Genomic DNA, 15254 nt, shown 5'->3' on the forward strand with positions numbered 1-15254 from the left:
TATATAAGGTCTTGTAAAACCCAGAGATGGAAGTGATGAGGTCAGATTTCATTTAAAAAAAAAAAAGGCTCTAAGCTGTTTATGCATGTGAAAACAACAGGTACTGTAGAGAATAACAGGGAGACAAATTTCCCAGCAGGATCTATCTTCATCCTCATCAAGTCCCTGCGAGTTCTGCCCTCATCTGCACAAGCCTTGAACACTTTAAAATCATGTGCTCAACACTTGTGCAAATAAGGACAGAGCTTGCAAAGTGGTGCAGGGGCAGACCTCATGGGGATGGAGACAGATCCCACGGAGACAAATTTGTCCCCATATTATTCCCTAGTCCAGAGTATTTATACAATGTTTATATTGGCAGTAAGCAAATTTGTCACCCCATCAAACATCCTCTCTCTGCCACAGTGTATCTAAGGGCAAAAGGCATTTCTCTTGCTCCAAGAGACATGTTTTAAAATGCTAAGATGGCCCTGTGTTTCCCCAAGTTGAAAAGTTGGTTGTCCAAGACCAGGCCAAAGGCTACATGCCTACACAAAGATAGCTGATCCATAGCATTTGGATCATCTCTTGGCTTTCTCACAAGCGCACTCCACATATCAGACATAAATAACACTGCCTCAAATGAGGGGAGCAATCCTTCCCAAACCTGTAGCACAGAAGGAAAATGATATGAAGCGAGTATGCCCCCTTCAAAATTTAGAAGATGTAAAGAAATGCTGGTTATACAACTACTCCCTGATGTGCAATTTCAGATTAGTTTTGGTTTATTTTAACTACAAGATGCAAAAAGCAATAGTAGTAAATTAGACAAGGTGTGCGACAGAGGGTTGAGACTGAAAACAGTTCAATCCAATTTTTCATTCTGTTTATTGAATTGAAAGAAAGGGAATACAAATGAGTCTGTTAAGTGCTGTGCACCAACATGGAAAAAAGTGTAATATATTTTTTTTAAAAACCCTTGTAAAACAAAAGATTAATGCAATTCCAAATAAACAGGCTTTAAAAGGTATGTTTAAAATACTAGTTATAAAATAAAAAAGTTAACAAAGGGTGTTCTGTAAATAATTAGCAAAACAAAGTGAAAATAAATATCAGAGACCCAAAGTTATCTTATGTTTTAATGCAATACCATTGCAAAGGAAATTTTAACTACTTAATATATTCTGAAAGAGTAACAAAAAATACCCCAGAAATGTTAAGAACGCAATTCTTTTGAAACATTTAATATCAGTCCATAGCAAATAGTCATTACATACCAAAAGCTCTAAGTGTTAACTAGTTCCACCACAACTCCTTACAAAATCTTGACAATTTAGAAATCTTGAGATCTGCAGTGACCTTCTCTTCTTGATCTCTACAGCTTGGTTCGTTAGACACAGATGCTTTGAGGGATCGGTTAGTTTTTCAAGCAGCCCAAAAAAGTGACAAAATCAAATATTTATCCCAACAGAAAAAAATGGTGTAAAAAGGACTTAGGAGGATGGGGAGTGGTAAGACTGGGGCACTTTCTATTTTAAGATTATAAAAATATAATTAAGTCAGTCACAGTGGGCACTTCACATACACTAAATGGCTTAAGTATTCAGTAATACAGGACAGATGCCCAGAACAGTTGGCTCCATGATTACAAACATATTGCATACAGATAGAAGAGATTCAGCTAATTATATCAAATCCACATGCCTGATTAGCATAAATGGGTACTAGGTTTGGATTTTGGCTAGTAAAGGCAACTTTCAAGAGCTCCCGTGGCCTTAAAATTATAATTGGCACATTGCCAGGGCATTTATTTGTCTGCATGCCAAACTTTTGTTGTAGACCAGTGGTTCCCAACCCTGTTCTGGAAGACTACCAGCCAGCTGGGGTTTTTTGGGATAGCCCTAACGAATATGTATGGAGGTGACGGGCATGCAAACCTGCCCCAAGCATATTCGTTAGGGCTGTCCTGAAAACCCCAACTGGCTGGTAGTCTTCCAAGACAAGGTTGGGAACGACTGATGTAAACTATTCAAACTCTAGTGTGCTGGAAATATCTGTGGTGATAACACCTTCCTCAGCCAGATTCAAAACAGTTTTAGCACTGAAGAGAAAGTTTAAGCACCTGCAGTGACAGACCTGGCTCTGACCATCTTGTTGGACCGGATGGACAATTCATGTATTTATCTGCTATCATTTACTGTGTTGATTCAGTTAATGCACAAGGGTCATTCATCTATAGTAAATGTAGTTATCCCCCCCCCTCTGTTAACAAAGAACATATGTTCTATACCTAGATCAAGCTGAGGGCAGGATGCATTGCACCACATTTTCTCACACAAACCTGATCAGCTTTGAGGGAAAGCCACATTTTTTTTATGTGTCTGGTAAGTAATTAAACAATTTTTCCACTCAATTTTAAGGAAAAGAAAATAAAAAATAATTGGGTCCTCAATCTCTTATTTATAGCTGTGCTTCTGTCTATACTATAGAACTCAAGTTCCTGAGAACCAGAGAGTGCTGAGAGGAAGGCTTCTACAAGACATTAGTATGATAGATCCAAATTTCAGTAGCACTGACTAGGGAAAGAAAATGTTCTCAAAGTGTGTAATTTTTTTTTTTTTTTTTTTGGGGGGGGGAGGAGAATGGGGAGAGGGTTCATAAAGAATGTTTTCCAAACATCTGGAACATATTTTGGGACATGTCAGTAGAAGGCACTGCTGCTTGAAAAAATATTTCAACTGGACAGGAAGGAAAGACCTTCATACTAATCACTGGTGGAAAGCCAGATAAACCACCTGGGCATTCACCTCATCAGTAGATCACAATACCTACTTGAGAGAGGACAAGGTAACTTACTGGCAGGCAAAACAGTCTTGCTTCACAAGCCTGCAAACTGTCCAGTGTTAAAAATTCATCATGGGCCCCTTAAATGCCAACATATTACAAGTATGTATAACCAGACACCAGTGGCCAACTGGTAAATATGAATATATGTGCCCCTTAATGCCAATCCAGTTAAATATGAGATGAAGACATTGCCTTGAACCTCAATCTTGAAAATGTTGCATGTCTTGCTGGTTTACATGACCCTTTCATACTACTTACCTGAACAGGGCAGAGGCATCCAGATGGCTCATCTTATTTCACCAAGACCTGCATCACCACATAATGACCAAATACAGATACAGTTACTGAGAACTTTCCACTCCACCACAAAGCAGAGAGAATGAGAAACATTATTTGGTTAAGAAATATTGCTATAAATGGATCCTGTAACCATAGCTTAAAAGGCTTTGATTTAGGCAATTGTTTGAAAAACCAATCTGCTCCTTTTGCTATTTTTCAGTATGATGGTTGTGAATTCCAGTAGCACTGCTGGAGCTGAACTTGGCCTCACCATTTATGGTGAGGCAGCCATGACAGTGCAGGAATATGGTACCATGTGTGGTACTGCAGGAAAGTCACACAGCTGTTACATGCCAGTAATATCAGAAACTAGCTTCAAACTATTACATCAATATCACATTAAAAATATATTTTTTAAAATATTTTTCTAAAATTGTAGACTTATGTAAGTGATTGCAGGGCTCATTTATAGCTGTTAACCTCACAGCAGTCCTGTAAAACAGTCTTGTAAGTATAAACACCTTAGATGACTGGTTTGGAGGCCTCTTGGCACTCTTGCTCCAGGGTTTTGGGGATGTCACTGGAGGAATGGAAAACACACAGAGTTGACCTTGTGCAGGTGAGCATCATCAGTGTTTCCGATTGTTGGCTGGCATTGAACTTGGTGAGGAAAAATGTTTTCAGGCTGCTCTTCAGTTTTCTAAATACTTTAGAACTGGTTGCGTGGGTCACCCAGCAGTCTTGGTGCCAAATAGGCACATATGTGCATTCCCAGAGCTCTGTTGCAGGCCACCCCTGCCTGGGCAATATATAATAAATGGGAAGAATGGCAAAGGTTCTCATACAAGTTTCTTCTTACATGCTGACCCAGTAGCTGCAGACCCTCTTCCCTATTATTGCATAGTTGTAATAATCCATATGCAGGGTTTCAAAGACAGGTTATTTGTCAATTTCACATAAGACATATTCTTGGTCTATTTTTGGAGTATGCTTTTCCCAAGTTTAGGAGGAGAGTGAAGGTGACCAAATATAGCAAGTGAAATGTTAGAATGGTGTCTTTAATAAGAATTAACCTTGGTGGTAGTGCTGTATATAGCCCCAAGTCAAATCCACTGGCTTCACTGTGGGCAAACATGTAAAACAAGGACACAAATGGTTTATGGTACAAATTATATCACTTAAAATGAAAAATATTTTAAATGTGAGGAACAGCTACAATACAAAATTTGTGCAGTTGCTAATATGAACCTTTATTCAAATCTTGGTACGAGCATTCTTAGCAAATTTAAGAGAAAGTATGAAATATATAGCTTTGTTTGAATTTGGTCTCCAAAATGTGTGGCTCTGATGAATCTAGTCAGGCAATATATATCTCAAAAGCACAGTTAAAAAGAGCATCTAATGTTTCTGACTGTGCATATATGCACCTTTGTAATATAATCTACTGACCACGATATGTCAATCTCCCATTTCTTGTAAACCTAGAATTTATTTGAAGGTCAATTCTTCTAAGAAAAAAAGCACTGAAAAATGGTACATGTTCTTTTACAAAGGAGATAAGAGGCAGTAGTTGTAAAATTAGGCTATAGGCTATCCACAGCACCAACCTGAAAAAAGGTCCAGTATAGAAACATTAAAAAAAAAAAAAAAAATCCCACCCTCAGAACATATGTATGTATTCAATAGTCTGTATTGAGCAGGTCACATGCTGGCAAAACTTAGTCCTCATACCTACCTTTCAATCAAGCATGTATGAGATGTGGCTCAAGAAAAGTCTAGAAGATCAAGCCTTCAGTGTTCAGAACTAGCTTTGGACACATGGGTAGAATCTAAAACTCTGCAGTGGTCCAATCTCATAACTAAAGATAACTACAAAGGCTTCTTTGTATGAATGAGCTACCTTGGCTCTGCATTGCTTTTTAGTGTCAGTTAACAAGTGGCCACAGTCCTAGCTGAGACCAACCAGATGCTCTGTGCCTGCTAAGTTGTAGGAGACCACTGTGTGAAGGGATTTTTAAAATTCAAAAGTAAAATATATCTCCCCTCAGCACATTCTTGATGCTAGCAGTCCCATTATTCTGAATGTTTTCTAGAACTACTTTAAAACTTTCTGAGATTCTCCTACAAACCCTGCACCTTGGAAATTGCTGAAACAAAACACTAATTTCCTGCATTTCTGGTGGATCTGAAGGTTTTGTATATATCACGATTTTGTTGTTTTAGTTTTTTTACAAGAGGGGTTATTATACTTTTGAGGAAATGAAAATTATAGAACTCTAAATTGACCTGCATTCACACAATACATGAAGGGTTTCTTGTGGTGTGCCTGAATGTCACAGGATTTTTTTTGAAACATGAAGTCACTTTAATCCCTTAAATACTTAATTTAAAAAAATTGTGCCGTTAACTCTTTATGAGAGAGTGTAACCAGCTTTCCTGAAAAATACAAAAATCTTTTTTGTCAGATGTGATATTACAATGAAAGTGCTTTTTCTCCTTGTTTTGGATACAGTTCACTGGCTTATGACCCAGATTTGCATAAACTGCACAAATTAAAAAAAAAAAAAAAAAAGGGCCAGGCTAGAATCCATGAACCAAGCTGCAAAGATCTCCCACTGAATAAGGCAGAGAGAGATGGAGAGAAACAAGAACTTTCCTATCTGATGTGTACTCTTCAGACTAAAGCACTCTATTAAGCCTTCTAACTCTTAAATAATTTTTTTCTCCAAACAAGCATTTAAACTCCATTACACAGAAGAGCAACAAGAATGGTACGTAGCCTGCCAACCAAAAAGGCAGTAGGGAAAAATATATATATATACTGAGTTCAATGGATAGCCTGAATGTAGCACAGTTCTTCACAACCAATGGGAGATAATTCAACACGGTGTCCAACAAAGTTCTAACGACGTGCTTCATCTCAGCTGGTTACTATGAAGCAAGGTGTTAAATGTTTGGCCCTGAATGGGCTTCAGAAATGGTTCTTTTTGTTGTTTCTTTTTTTCTGTGGGTTTTTTTTTTTTTTTAATTTTCGTTTTTTTTCATGACGAGCATGTCTGTCCAGCTATCAATCATGTCTGTTTGCACCAAATCCCAAGCCATTTAAAAATACGACTAATTTTAAGTTAAACAGAAGCCGTCTGCTCCAGGTGTGGCATCAACTATCCATGCTACTGCATTCCTCTGTGAGTGAAGAGAAGAAATGTTTAGAGAGGGTTAAACACACGCAGAACAGTGAATTCACTGGCTATGCAATGAACACACTTTAATAACCATTATGTTAAACAACGTACCAGCAACAGAAGACTGCACTCATCTTAAAGCAACTAGTGACAAAGCTGGTTATAAAAAAATGAAACTAAGCTGGCTTGTGTGTATGTCAGGGCAGATCCGCTTTGGCCATACCTCATAGCTGCATTTGTAAGCAGTTAATGCAAGGAGAAAATGAACTACAGCTCTCAAAATGATTAATTTATTTGTAACAGCTTCCAAAAGACAATGCTGCCATTATCTAGTGATAGCTGCAGCATGCACACATTCCAAGTTTCACATTCAAATTTTAAATAGGAAAAGCAAAACTTCACTGTTTTAAATTACTGAAAAATAAGCAAACAGCAGACAGGCAGAACACACAAGCAACCTGAAAATTATTATTTTTTCACCATTATTTGTCACCGAAAGACACCAGGAGGTATCTGTAAACAATTACAGAAATGATGTTTCAAGAAGATTACAATTATGTACACTAGTGCTGTTATATAGTATCCAGATATCACTCAATACACCCAACACCAAACCTGTAGACAAAGCATACCAGATTCATGTGTGAGCAGCTGAGCTCTGTACACAGGCTGTCACAATATGAAGCATCCAGTACAAGGGTTTTGGCAAATTTATCATCCTCCAGTCAAGTAAAACCACATTTTAAAATTGTGAATGTACTGGCATCCAGGCTGAAGACAAAATTATCCTGAAAACCAGGAGAAATTATCTTCTCTTCATGGAAGAGAAAATGTAAAAACACATTTGAATATTCCCTAAAATGTGCAGCATTATTTAATACAACATTTATACTTTAAAAACTAACCCAATTTTTGCAGTGCTTTCCTTTATGTACTATATATAAACAGTGCCCCCTTCATGGATGATCACCCATGATCCCCACTGTAGACATTTTTCCTCTATGTAACAGAGGGTGGCTGGGAGCACTACACTGGATGAGTCCAAACTTGTTTCAGTCTACTTGTAGAAATGGAAAGAGGATTTAAATTCAATAAGCACATTTACATTCCTTCAGGTATTAAGCATATGCACAGTAAAAATGCAGTTTTTGTCCCCACTCCTACTCCCCCAAATGTTTTCCTGATTTTCAGGTGTTCTTTTCCCCAGTTACATATGCATATTTTAAATAGCAATTTTTTTTTACCCACACTACAAGCAGTTCTCGGGTTAAGTTTAAACAGTTAAGTTGAATTTGTATGCGTCTCAGATCCTAGTATTCTTCCCACCTTCTCCACCATCTCTCCTTGAGGCCCCTCTTACATTCCTTTCCATCCATCCCCGTTCCTTCTCCACCACCACATCCAACATTACTCCCTCTCATCTCTCTCTTCTCCATGCATCGCTACCTCACTTCTCTCCCACCACCATGTCCAATAATTCTCTCTACTTCCCTATGCCCAACAATTCTCCTCTTTCTTCATCTCCCCATGTGCACATCTCTTTCCCTCAAAACACCCAATTCTCCCTTTCTATTCCCTACCCCACCTCAGAATCTCTTTCCCTCAGTCCCTCCATTCTTCCATCCTATGGCTCATGCCCCCATTCCCTCCATCCTTTGTCTGAAGTTTGTGCTTCCTCCCTCCTGAGTTCCAATGTGCCCCTATCCCTTCCTCCATTCTGTGCCCCAAGTACAGTACTCCCCGTTCCAGGAACCCCCGTGAATCTTGAAAAACCGCAAATATGGTTTTTCGTGGGGGAGACTGGAGAGGGCAGTGGGAGAGGCAGGAGGGGGCAGCCGGAGTGCCGGCGAGTGAAGGAAATCACTCACTGTATGCTACGATCACCTCTTCCTGCACTAAAGTCGGGCCTTACCAATCAGGAGCTGTGTGTCAAAGCCCAACTTTAGTGCAGGAAGAGGCGGTCGGAGCATACAGCGAGTGATTCCTTCACTCGCCAGTGCTCTGGCTGCTCTCTCCAGCTGTCCTCTTCTGGTTGGCGGTCGCAGTCGGAAAATACTGGGAATGACTGGGACTGCGACCCGCCGACCGCGAATGACCGGGGGAACACTGTACATTCCTCCCTCCAGCGGGTGTTTACCTTTTTCTGGCCGGCTCCCTCCTCTTTCCAGCCACAGTCGTTTCTCTGCACAAAGCCACGGGAGGCGGCTCCTAATTACGTCTTGCGGCTGAGCCAGAAGCCTTTCCTCTGATGTGGGAGGAGTTTCCTCTGACATCAGAGGGAAGGCTTCCGGCTCAGCCATGGGACACGCGTAGGAGGTGCCGCCTATGGTTTTGTGCAGAGAAACGACTGTGGCTGGAAAGAGGAGGAGCCAAACAGAAGAAGTTAAACACCCGCTGGAGGGAGGCATGTACTTGGGGCACAGAATGGAGAGGGAGAGAGGGGGTCGCGTTGGAACTCAGGAGAGGAGCATGTTGGGACACTGAAGATGGACCAGGACCCCTCCTGTTTGTAAGTTCGAGTCCAACATAAGTTGGAGGTTCGTAAAATGGGGACTGCATGTGTAGTGTTTTAACACTTATCCTGAATTCTATAAAAGCACTAAGATGTAAATTTGGGTATACGTCCAATTTATGTGTATGCAATTTAATTAACAAGTCAATACTTGGGATCTTAAACAAATATTGACACTAGTTGGATTTAATATGTACAAATGTAAATTTAGGTGTGGGATCTGCCCCTAAAGTTTGTGTGTGAATCCAAAAAGGGGGCATGGAAATAGAAGTGTCATGAGCAGATCAGAGGCATTCCTCCAAGTTACGCACAAAGTTATAGAATAAGGGTGGTGTATAATTTAGGCACAGGGATTTGCAGTATATTTCCACTGGTGTACACGGTCGCGCTTAGGCACGTTTCCTAACATGTTCCCCCCCCCCCAAAAAAAAAAAGTGTCTTATATTCGTTTGGGGCCAAAAAAAGGCACTGCCTAAAAAAGGCACTAGGTCTTATTTTTGGAAGGGTTTATTTTTTCATGTACATGATCATCTCTCCCTTCCTCTTCTTCACCCCAATTCTTCCTTTCCTTTTCCCCACATGTGCAACATCTTTCCTCCCCTCTCACCCATTCCCTTGTGCCTTCCCTCAGCAGTATCTTTCTATCCCTCCATCCCTTCGTATAGCAGAACACTTGCCCAGCTTTCATCCTTCCCTCCCTCCCATCCCTCGTGGAGCAGAACCCTTGCCCAGTTTCCATCCTTCCCTCCCTCCCATCCCTCGTGCAGATCCCTTGCCCAGCTTCCATCCTTCCCTCTCTCCCATCCATCTGTGCAGCAGAACCCTTTGCTCAGCTTCCATCCTTTCCTCCCTCCCATCCCTCGTGCAGAACTGTTGCCTAGCTTCCATCCTTTCCTCCATCCCATCCCTCATGCAGAACCCTTGCCCAACTTCCATCCTTTCCTCCCTCCCAACCCTCATTCAGCAGAACCCTTGCTCAGCTTCCATCCTTTCCTCCCTCCCATCCCTCACTCAGCAGAACCCTTGCCCAGCTTCCATCCTTTCCTCCCTCCCATCCCTCATGCAGCAGAACCCTTGTCCAGCTTCCATCTTTCCCTCCCTCTCATCCCTCGTGCAGTAGAACCCCTGCCCAGCTTCCATCCTTTCCTCCCTCCCATCACTCGTGCAGCTGAACCTTGAGCACATGCCGCTGCCCAGCAGCACTCACAGGCTGCTTCGCGGCCTTCTCGCTGGGGCCTTGTGTGCTGTGTTACTGATGATGTTATCAGTACCCAGAAGGCCCCAGCGAGAGTGATGCTGGCCTGACGCTCCTCTGCCGGAAGGTATTTATGGTCATGGTCGGCGGGGAATAGTTGGGAGGGAAGGATGGAGGGTCAGCCGGGGTTCGGCTGCACAGCGGGGTAAAGTGTGGCTGCCTACGACTAGGGCTTATTTTCGGGGGTAGGGCTTATATTAAGTCCTACACAAAAAATCATGCTAGGTCTTATTTTCGGGGAAACACGGTAAGTACTATTCTATAAACCGTATCTAATTTTGAGCACTGTTTATTCAATAGCATTCAACAAGTTTTTGGAAAAGATTTTTTTTTTGGGGGGGGTGCCATATACAGAATCGTCCTTAATGTGCATCAATTTCTAAGTGTGCATTAAATCACTCAAATGAACCAAATGCACATCTCTATCAACTATTTCAGCTGTATGTATCCTGCAGAGTCAAGAAACAGCGGAGGAAAAAGGAGATGCAGAAGGAAAAGGAAGGGATCCTGTATTTAGCCTATGCCTTATCAGTAGTAGCTCAAGGCAAATCTCATTCAAATGCAGGAGCAGTGTTTTCCCCAGAGCCTTTTAGCCGGGCACTCCTCCCAGCTAATTTAGATGACCGCCTGGCTGTTATCTCTGTTGTGATCCTGCTGCTGCTGCTCAAACATTACAAAAAACCCCGGGCTGACTCGGTGCAGCCTGAAGAGCCGCCGGAAGTTCAATGTTCAACTCCCGACTCAGCCTGACTTTTTTTTAAGCGCCAGCAAGCGACTTACCCATGCTCCAGGGTTTAACGGTAATACTGTGTGTGCCGGCTTCCCTTATTCTCCTCCGAAACCGGAAGTTACATCCCGAGGGGGGGAAGGAAGAGAAGGGAAACTGGCACGCACAGTGTTACCGTTTTAGCCCTGGAGCATGGGTTTAATTCACTACAGGCTAAGGCGGGAAATAGGGCAGGGAGGAAAGCTTACAACTTGCTACTCTTGCTTGCTTCATGCCTTCCTCGCTGCTGGGTCCTCTGCCTACTTTCTGTTTCCGTGAAGGCAGGACCTGGCAGCGAGGAAGGCCCGAAGCAAGCAAGAGCAGCAAGTTGTAAGCTTCCCTCATCGCTTCCCTATCTCCCGCCTTAGCCTGTAGCAAATTGTGAATACTGCACTGCAGGGGGAGAGAAATGCTGCTGCTGCACTGTGGTGGTGGGGGGGGGAAGAAAAATGCTGCTGCTGTATTGCGGGGAGGAGGGGAGAAATGTGGCTGCTGCACTGCGGGAGGGGGGTGGGTGGGAGAAATGCTGCTGCTGCACCCAATTGGGGAGAGATATGGAAAGAGGGAGAAGGGAGACCAGAGAAGGGAGAGGAGAGGAAATAGAGATGCCAAGATCATGGGAGGGAGGGAAAGGAGATATCAGACCATAGAGGGGGAGGGAGAGATGTCAGGGGGGGGGAAGAGACATGCCAGACCAAGGGAAGGAAGGAAGGAAGGAGAGAGATGTCAGGGCATGGGGGGAGGGAAGGGAAACTAAGGAGACAAATGCCTTACCAGAGGGAAAGGAAGGAGATGAGGTGCCAGAGCAAGGAGGAAGAAGGAGAGATAGGAGAGGAGAGAGATGCCAGGGCATGGGGGAGGAAAGGGAAGAAGATAGAGATGCCAGACCATGGGGCGGAGTGGGATGGAAGGAAGGAAAGGAGAAGAGAGATGCCAGAGCATAGTGGAGGGGATGAAGACAGAAAAGTGAAGAGGGGTGAAGCCGAGATGAATCATGTACAAAGGGCACAGGATATACAATTTATTGAAGGGACATAAAGAGGGAAGATGCCATATGGAAGAGAGAGGGGGCAGATATTGGATGGAAAGGGCAGAGGGGGTGGACAATGGATGGAAGGGGCAGAAAGAGGGTGGACAGTGGATGGAAGGGTAGAGAGCGAGGGGGCAGAAGCTGGTGGAAGGTGCAAAGAGAGAGGGCAGATGTTGCATGGAAGGTAGAGAGGATAAAAGCTGTATAGAAATAGAGCGAAGATGATTGAAGCAGAAATGACAAAAGGTAAAAATAAATTTTTTTGTTGCTTTACATAGAATCAAGTAGTATTGTAACTGTATTGATAAAAATTTATAAATAGGAAATGGAAATAAGGCTTTTTGGGGGATTAAACAACCCCTTTCCTCAGGTCAGGACAAGATACCATAACAGCAGTATATTGTACTGGCTTGAAGAAATATTTGGCCTCTGAAAACTAATTGAAAAATGGATTAGTCCAATAAAATTGTATTTTCTTATTTCTCGTTATTTGTTTTATTTCTGTTTGTTAATTTGTAAAGTGGTGATTGTTATATATCAGTGTTTTTTCAAATTTATATTTTGCACAGTATTAGGGGACATGTGTCACTGTTTCTGTGGTGTTGCATTGTATGCAGAGTCTGGTTTCTTGGCGTTTCAGTTTAACTTTTGTCTACATTACATTAGGGATTTCTATTCCGCCATTACCTTGCAGTTCAGGGCGGATTACAAAAGAATTATCAAGGGAGTATTACAACAAGAACTTACAAAAAAAAATAAATAATAAATTTGGTCATTTTCAAAGAGAGTAAGAAATGAGTATGGCTATTTGTTTGGGGTAGTTGGCTTTAGTGAGAGGTGGTGTTTGAAACTTGCGGTGTTATTTCTTTTTTCAGGGTTTCTTGAAGAATATGGTCTATTTCTTTTCTAAAAGTTTTGTAGTCTAGGGATGCTGTCAGTAGATTGGCGATTTGGTTGTTTAGTTTGGCTGCTTGAGTGGCTAGGAGGCCATCATATAGTTTTTTCCGTTTGACTCCTTAATTGGGGGGTATGAGAATGGGGTGTGAGTTTTCCTATGTCTGGTTGAGGTGTTGTGGATGAGGCGGTTATTTAGGTAGTTTGGACTGTCTCAGTATAAAGTCTTAAATAGTAGACAGTAGAATTTAAATTGTACATATTTCTATTTTTAGTTTGTGATTATTCCATATTGGGCGAGGGTGTTTGTCTTCTTTGTGTATGAAAAGGACATGATTTTCTGTTAGCATTGACTGTACAAGATCAATTGACTATGCAGGATCTGGCTTGTTTAGTTTTACAATGCATGTGTTGGTGTTCTAGTGCTCATTGCAGTGTTTAAGATGCTGCCTTTTCCTAGGTGCACCCTTGTTGTGCGACTCCTAGATTATTACTAAAAATAACTTTTTTATATAGAGGAGGGAGTTAAAAAATGATCAACGCGACTGGCTGTCATATATATACTAGGTATGCCACTGAATTTAATGACCCTATTCTAACCACCAAATTTCCCCGTCCCTGCCCCACCCAGCTACTTTTTCATGCCACCCAGATGGAAAAAATTTCTGGGGATAACACTGAGGAGGTATGAGTAGTTCTAGTTTTAGGTTTAGCCACCTTTCAAAATTGAAGTTCAGGATGAGTTCCATATTCAGGTATAGTTGGAAAGTCCCTGCTCTACAGCACTTACTTAGATTTTAAGTTGATACTTGAAGCAAGAAAGGATGAAGTGACATGCCTAAGATCACAAGAAGCATCACAGAGAGAAGTTGGATTTGAACAGACTTCCTCCACTTTCAGGCAGCTGCTCTAAAGACTTAGCAGCAAAATATTAAAAAGTTAAAACAGGTTGACAAAAGAAAAATGTGGGTTGAAATGATAGTAAAAACATGACAAATCACAAAACAAATGACAGTGACACCACTGCTTTGTGTGAATTGCATTGGCTCCCTGAGGAAATTACAGCCATTTTTAAACTATGTTTCTTAACACTGTTGATACTGTACAGCTGAGCTCCAGGTTTTATGTTTAATCTCATTTATTTACCAGAGAGAAAATTGTACAATAACTTTCAGATGTTTAGACTTGCACTTTCTGAATCCTAAAAGAACAGTTTATAAATCTGTGCTTTCATTACTGTTCATTACCAAGCTGCAAAATGGTGGTATTCACTGACAATTTCAGTAAGAGGTTAAACATTACAAATTATTTAAAAAAATATTAAACTATTTAAAAATGTGTTTTGGATTAGAATAATTAAGTTAAATATAATTTTGAAGGAATCCCGACAATTGGTAGGAAGACAATTGGTAAAAAGACAATTCATAAACTATGAAAATTGGAAGGATTTTCCTACCAATTGTCCTGCATCTACCAATTGTACCAACTGTTGTACTCAACTGTCCTACCAACTTGTCAGATTGGTGCTGGAACGTGAGGGGGGCCCTCTCCCAAGGGTGTGTACATCTGGCCAGCAGTCCGCACAGGCCTATTCCTTCTCTTCCTCCTCCCAGGTGCACTTATTCACAATCTGCGGGTAGCTGTTGATTTGGAAGCCTTCCCTTTGACGTCGGAGGGCAGGCTTTCAGATCAGCTGCTATCCGCAGATTTGTGAAGAAGTGCGCCTGGGATGCCTTAGAGCCGGCAAGGAGGAGGAAGAGAAAGGGTAAGCTATGTGGGGGTAAGCCTACTTGGAAAGGTACACACCCATGGGAGGGGGACATGAACTTGGGACAAAGGCTGGAAGGGGGCACAAACTTGGGAACTAGGGAGGGAAAGATGCTGAGGTGGGGGAGGGAATGGAAAAGGATAATTGTTTGGCATGGGTGAATGAGGGAGGAAAGTTGAATTTTTGGATATAGGGAGGCAGAGAATTGTTGGATATGGTGTGAGAGAGGAGCGAGGTACAGATGCATGGGGAAGACAGAAGAGAAGGAGAAATGTGGTGGTGGAGAGGGAACACTGGGAAAGATGGAAAGTGATGCAAGAGGGAGAAATTTTGGACATGGTGGTGGAGGCAATGGAGGGAGAGATGTGACATGTGTTGTAGAGAGGTGATACAAGGAGAAATGTTGGGTATGGGGCTCATGGGCAGGGGCGAAGGATGGTGCACATGGTTCGAGGGATGAGGGAGAAATGTTGAATGTGGCATTAGAGGTGGGTGGGAGAGATGCACCCTCGAACAATGAGAGAGATGCTGGACGTTGCACATGGGGCTGGAAGAAAGAGGGAGGGGAAGGGATGCAGGGATGAGGAGGGGAAAATGTACGCTTTATGTAGTTTCATTTTGTGGTTACCATTATGTATTAGTACGATTATATTGTGTGTATATGAAAAATCAATGGAAGATTGATTTTCACCTTTGATAATCTTCTATTAGTCCCTGGAGGATTCAATACACTAGGTGTTCA

General features: G+C 42.0%; 1 protein-coding gene across 2 annotated transcripts in view; it reads right to left on the reverse strand.

Annotated features, from left to right (window-relative positions):
• Positions 1-1207: 1207 nt before the first annotated feature.
• WDR26 (WD repeat domain 26) overlaps positions 1208-15254 on the reverse strand; it is a 180081-nt gene continuing 166034 nt past the window's right edge. The window contains exons 14-15 of one of the 2 annotated variants that reach the window (XM_033938136.1): positions 6768-6800; positions 1208-6288 (exon numbers count right to left, since the gene is read on the reverse strand). In XM_033938136.1, coding sequence (XP_033794027.1) covers positions 6263-6288; positions 6768-6800 — 59 coding nt within the window. In that variant the 3' untranslated portion in view covers positions 1208-6262. The remainder of the gene's footprint in view (positions 6289-6767; positions 6801-15254) is intronic. The other variant, XM_033938137.1, reaches the window with a different exon arrangement.

Source organism: Geotrypetes seraphini, chromosome 3 (genome assembly GCF_902459505.1).
Source record: "Geotrypetes seraphini chromosome 3, aGeoSer1.1, whole genome shotgun sequence".
In the NCBI taxonomy this organism is placed as follows: Eukaryota; Metazoa; Chordata; class Amphibia; order Gymnophiona; family Dermophiidae; genus Geotrypetes; species Geotrypetes seraphini.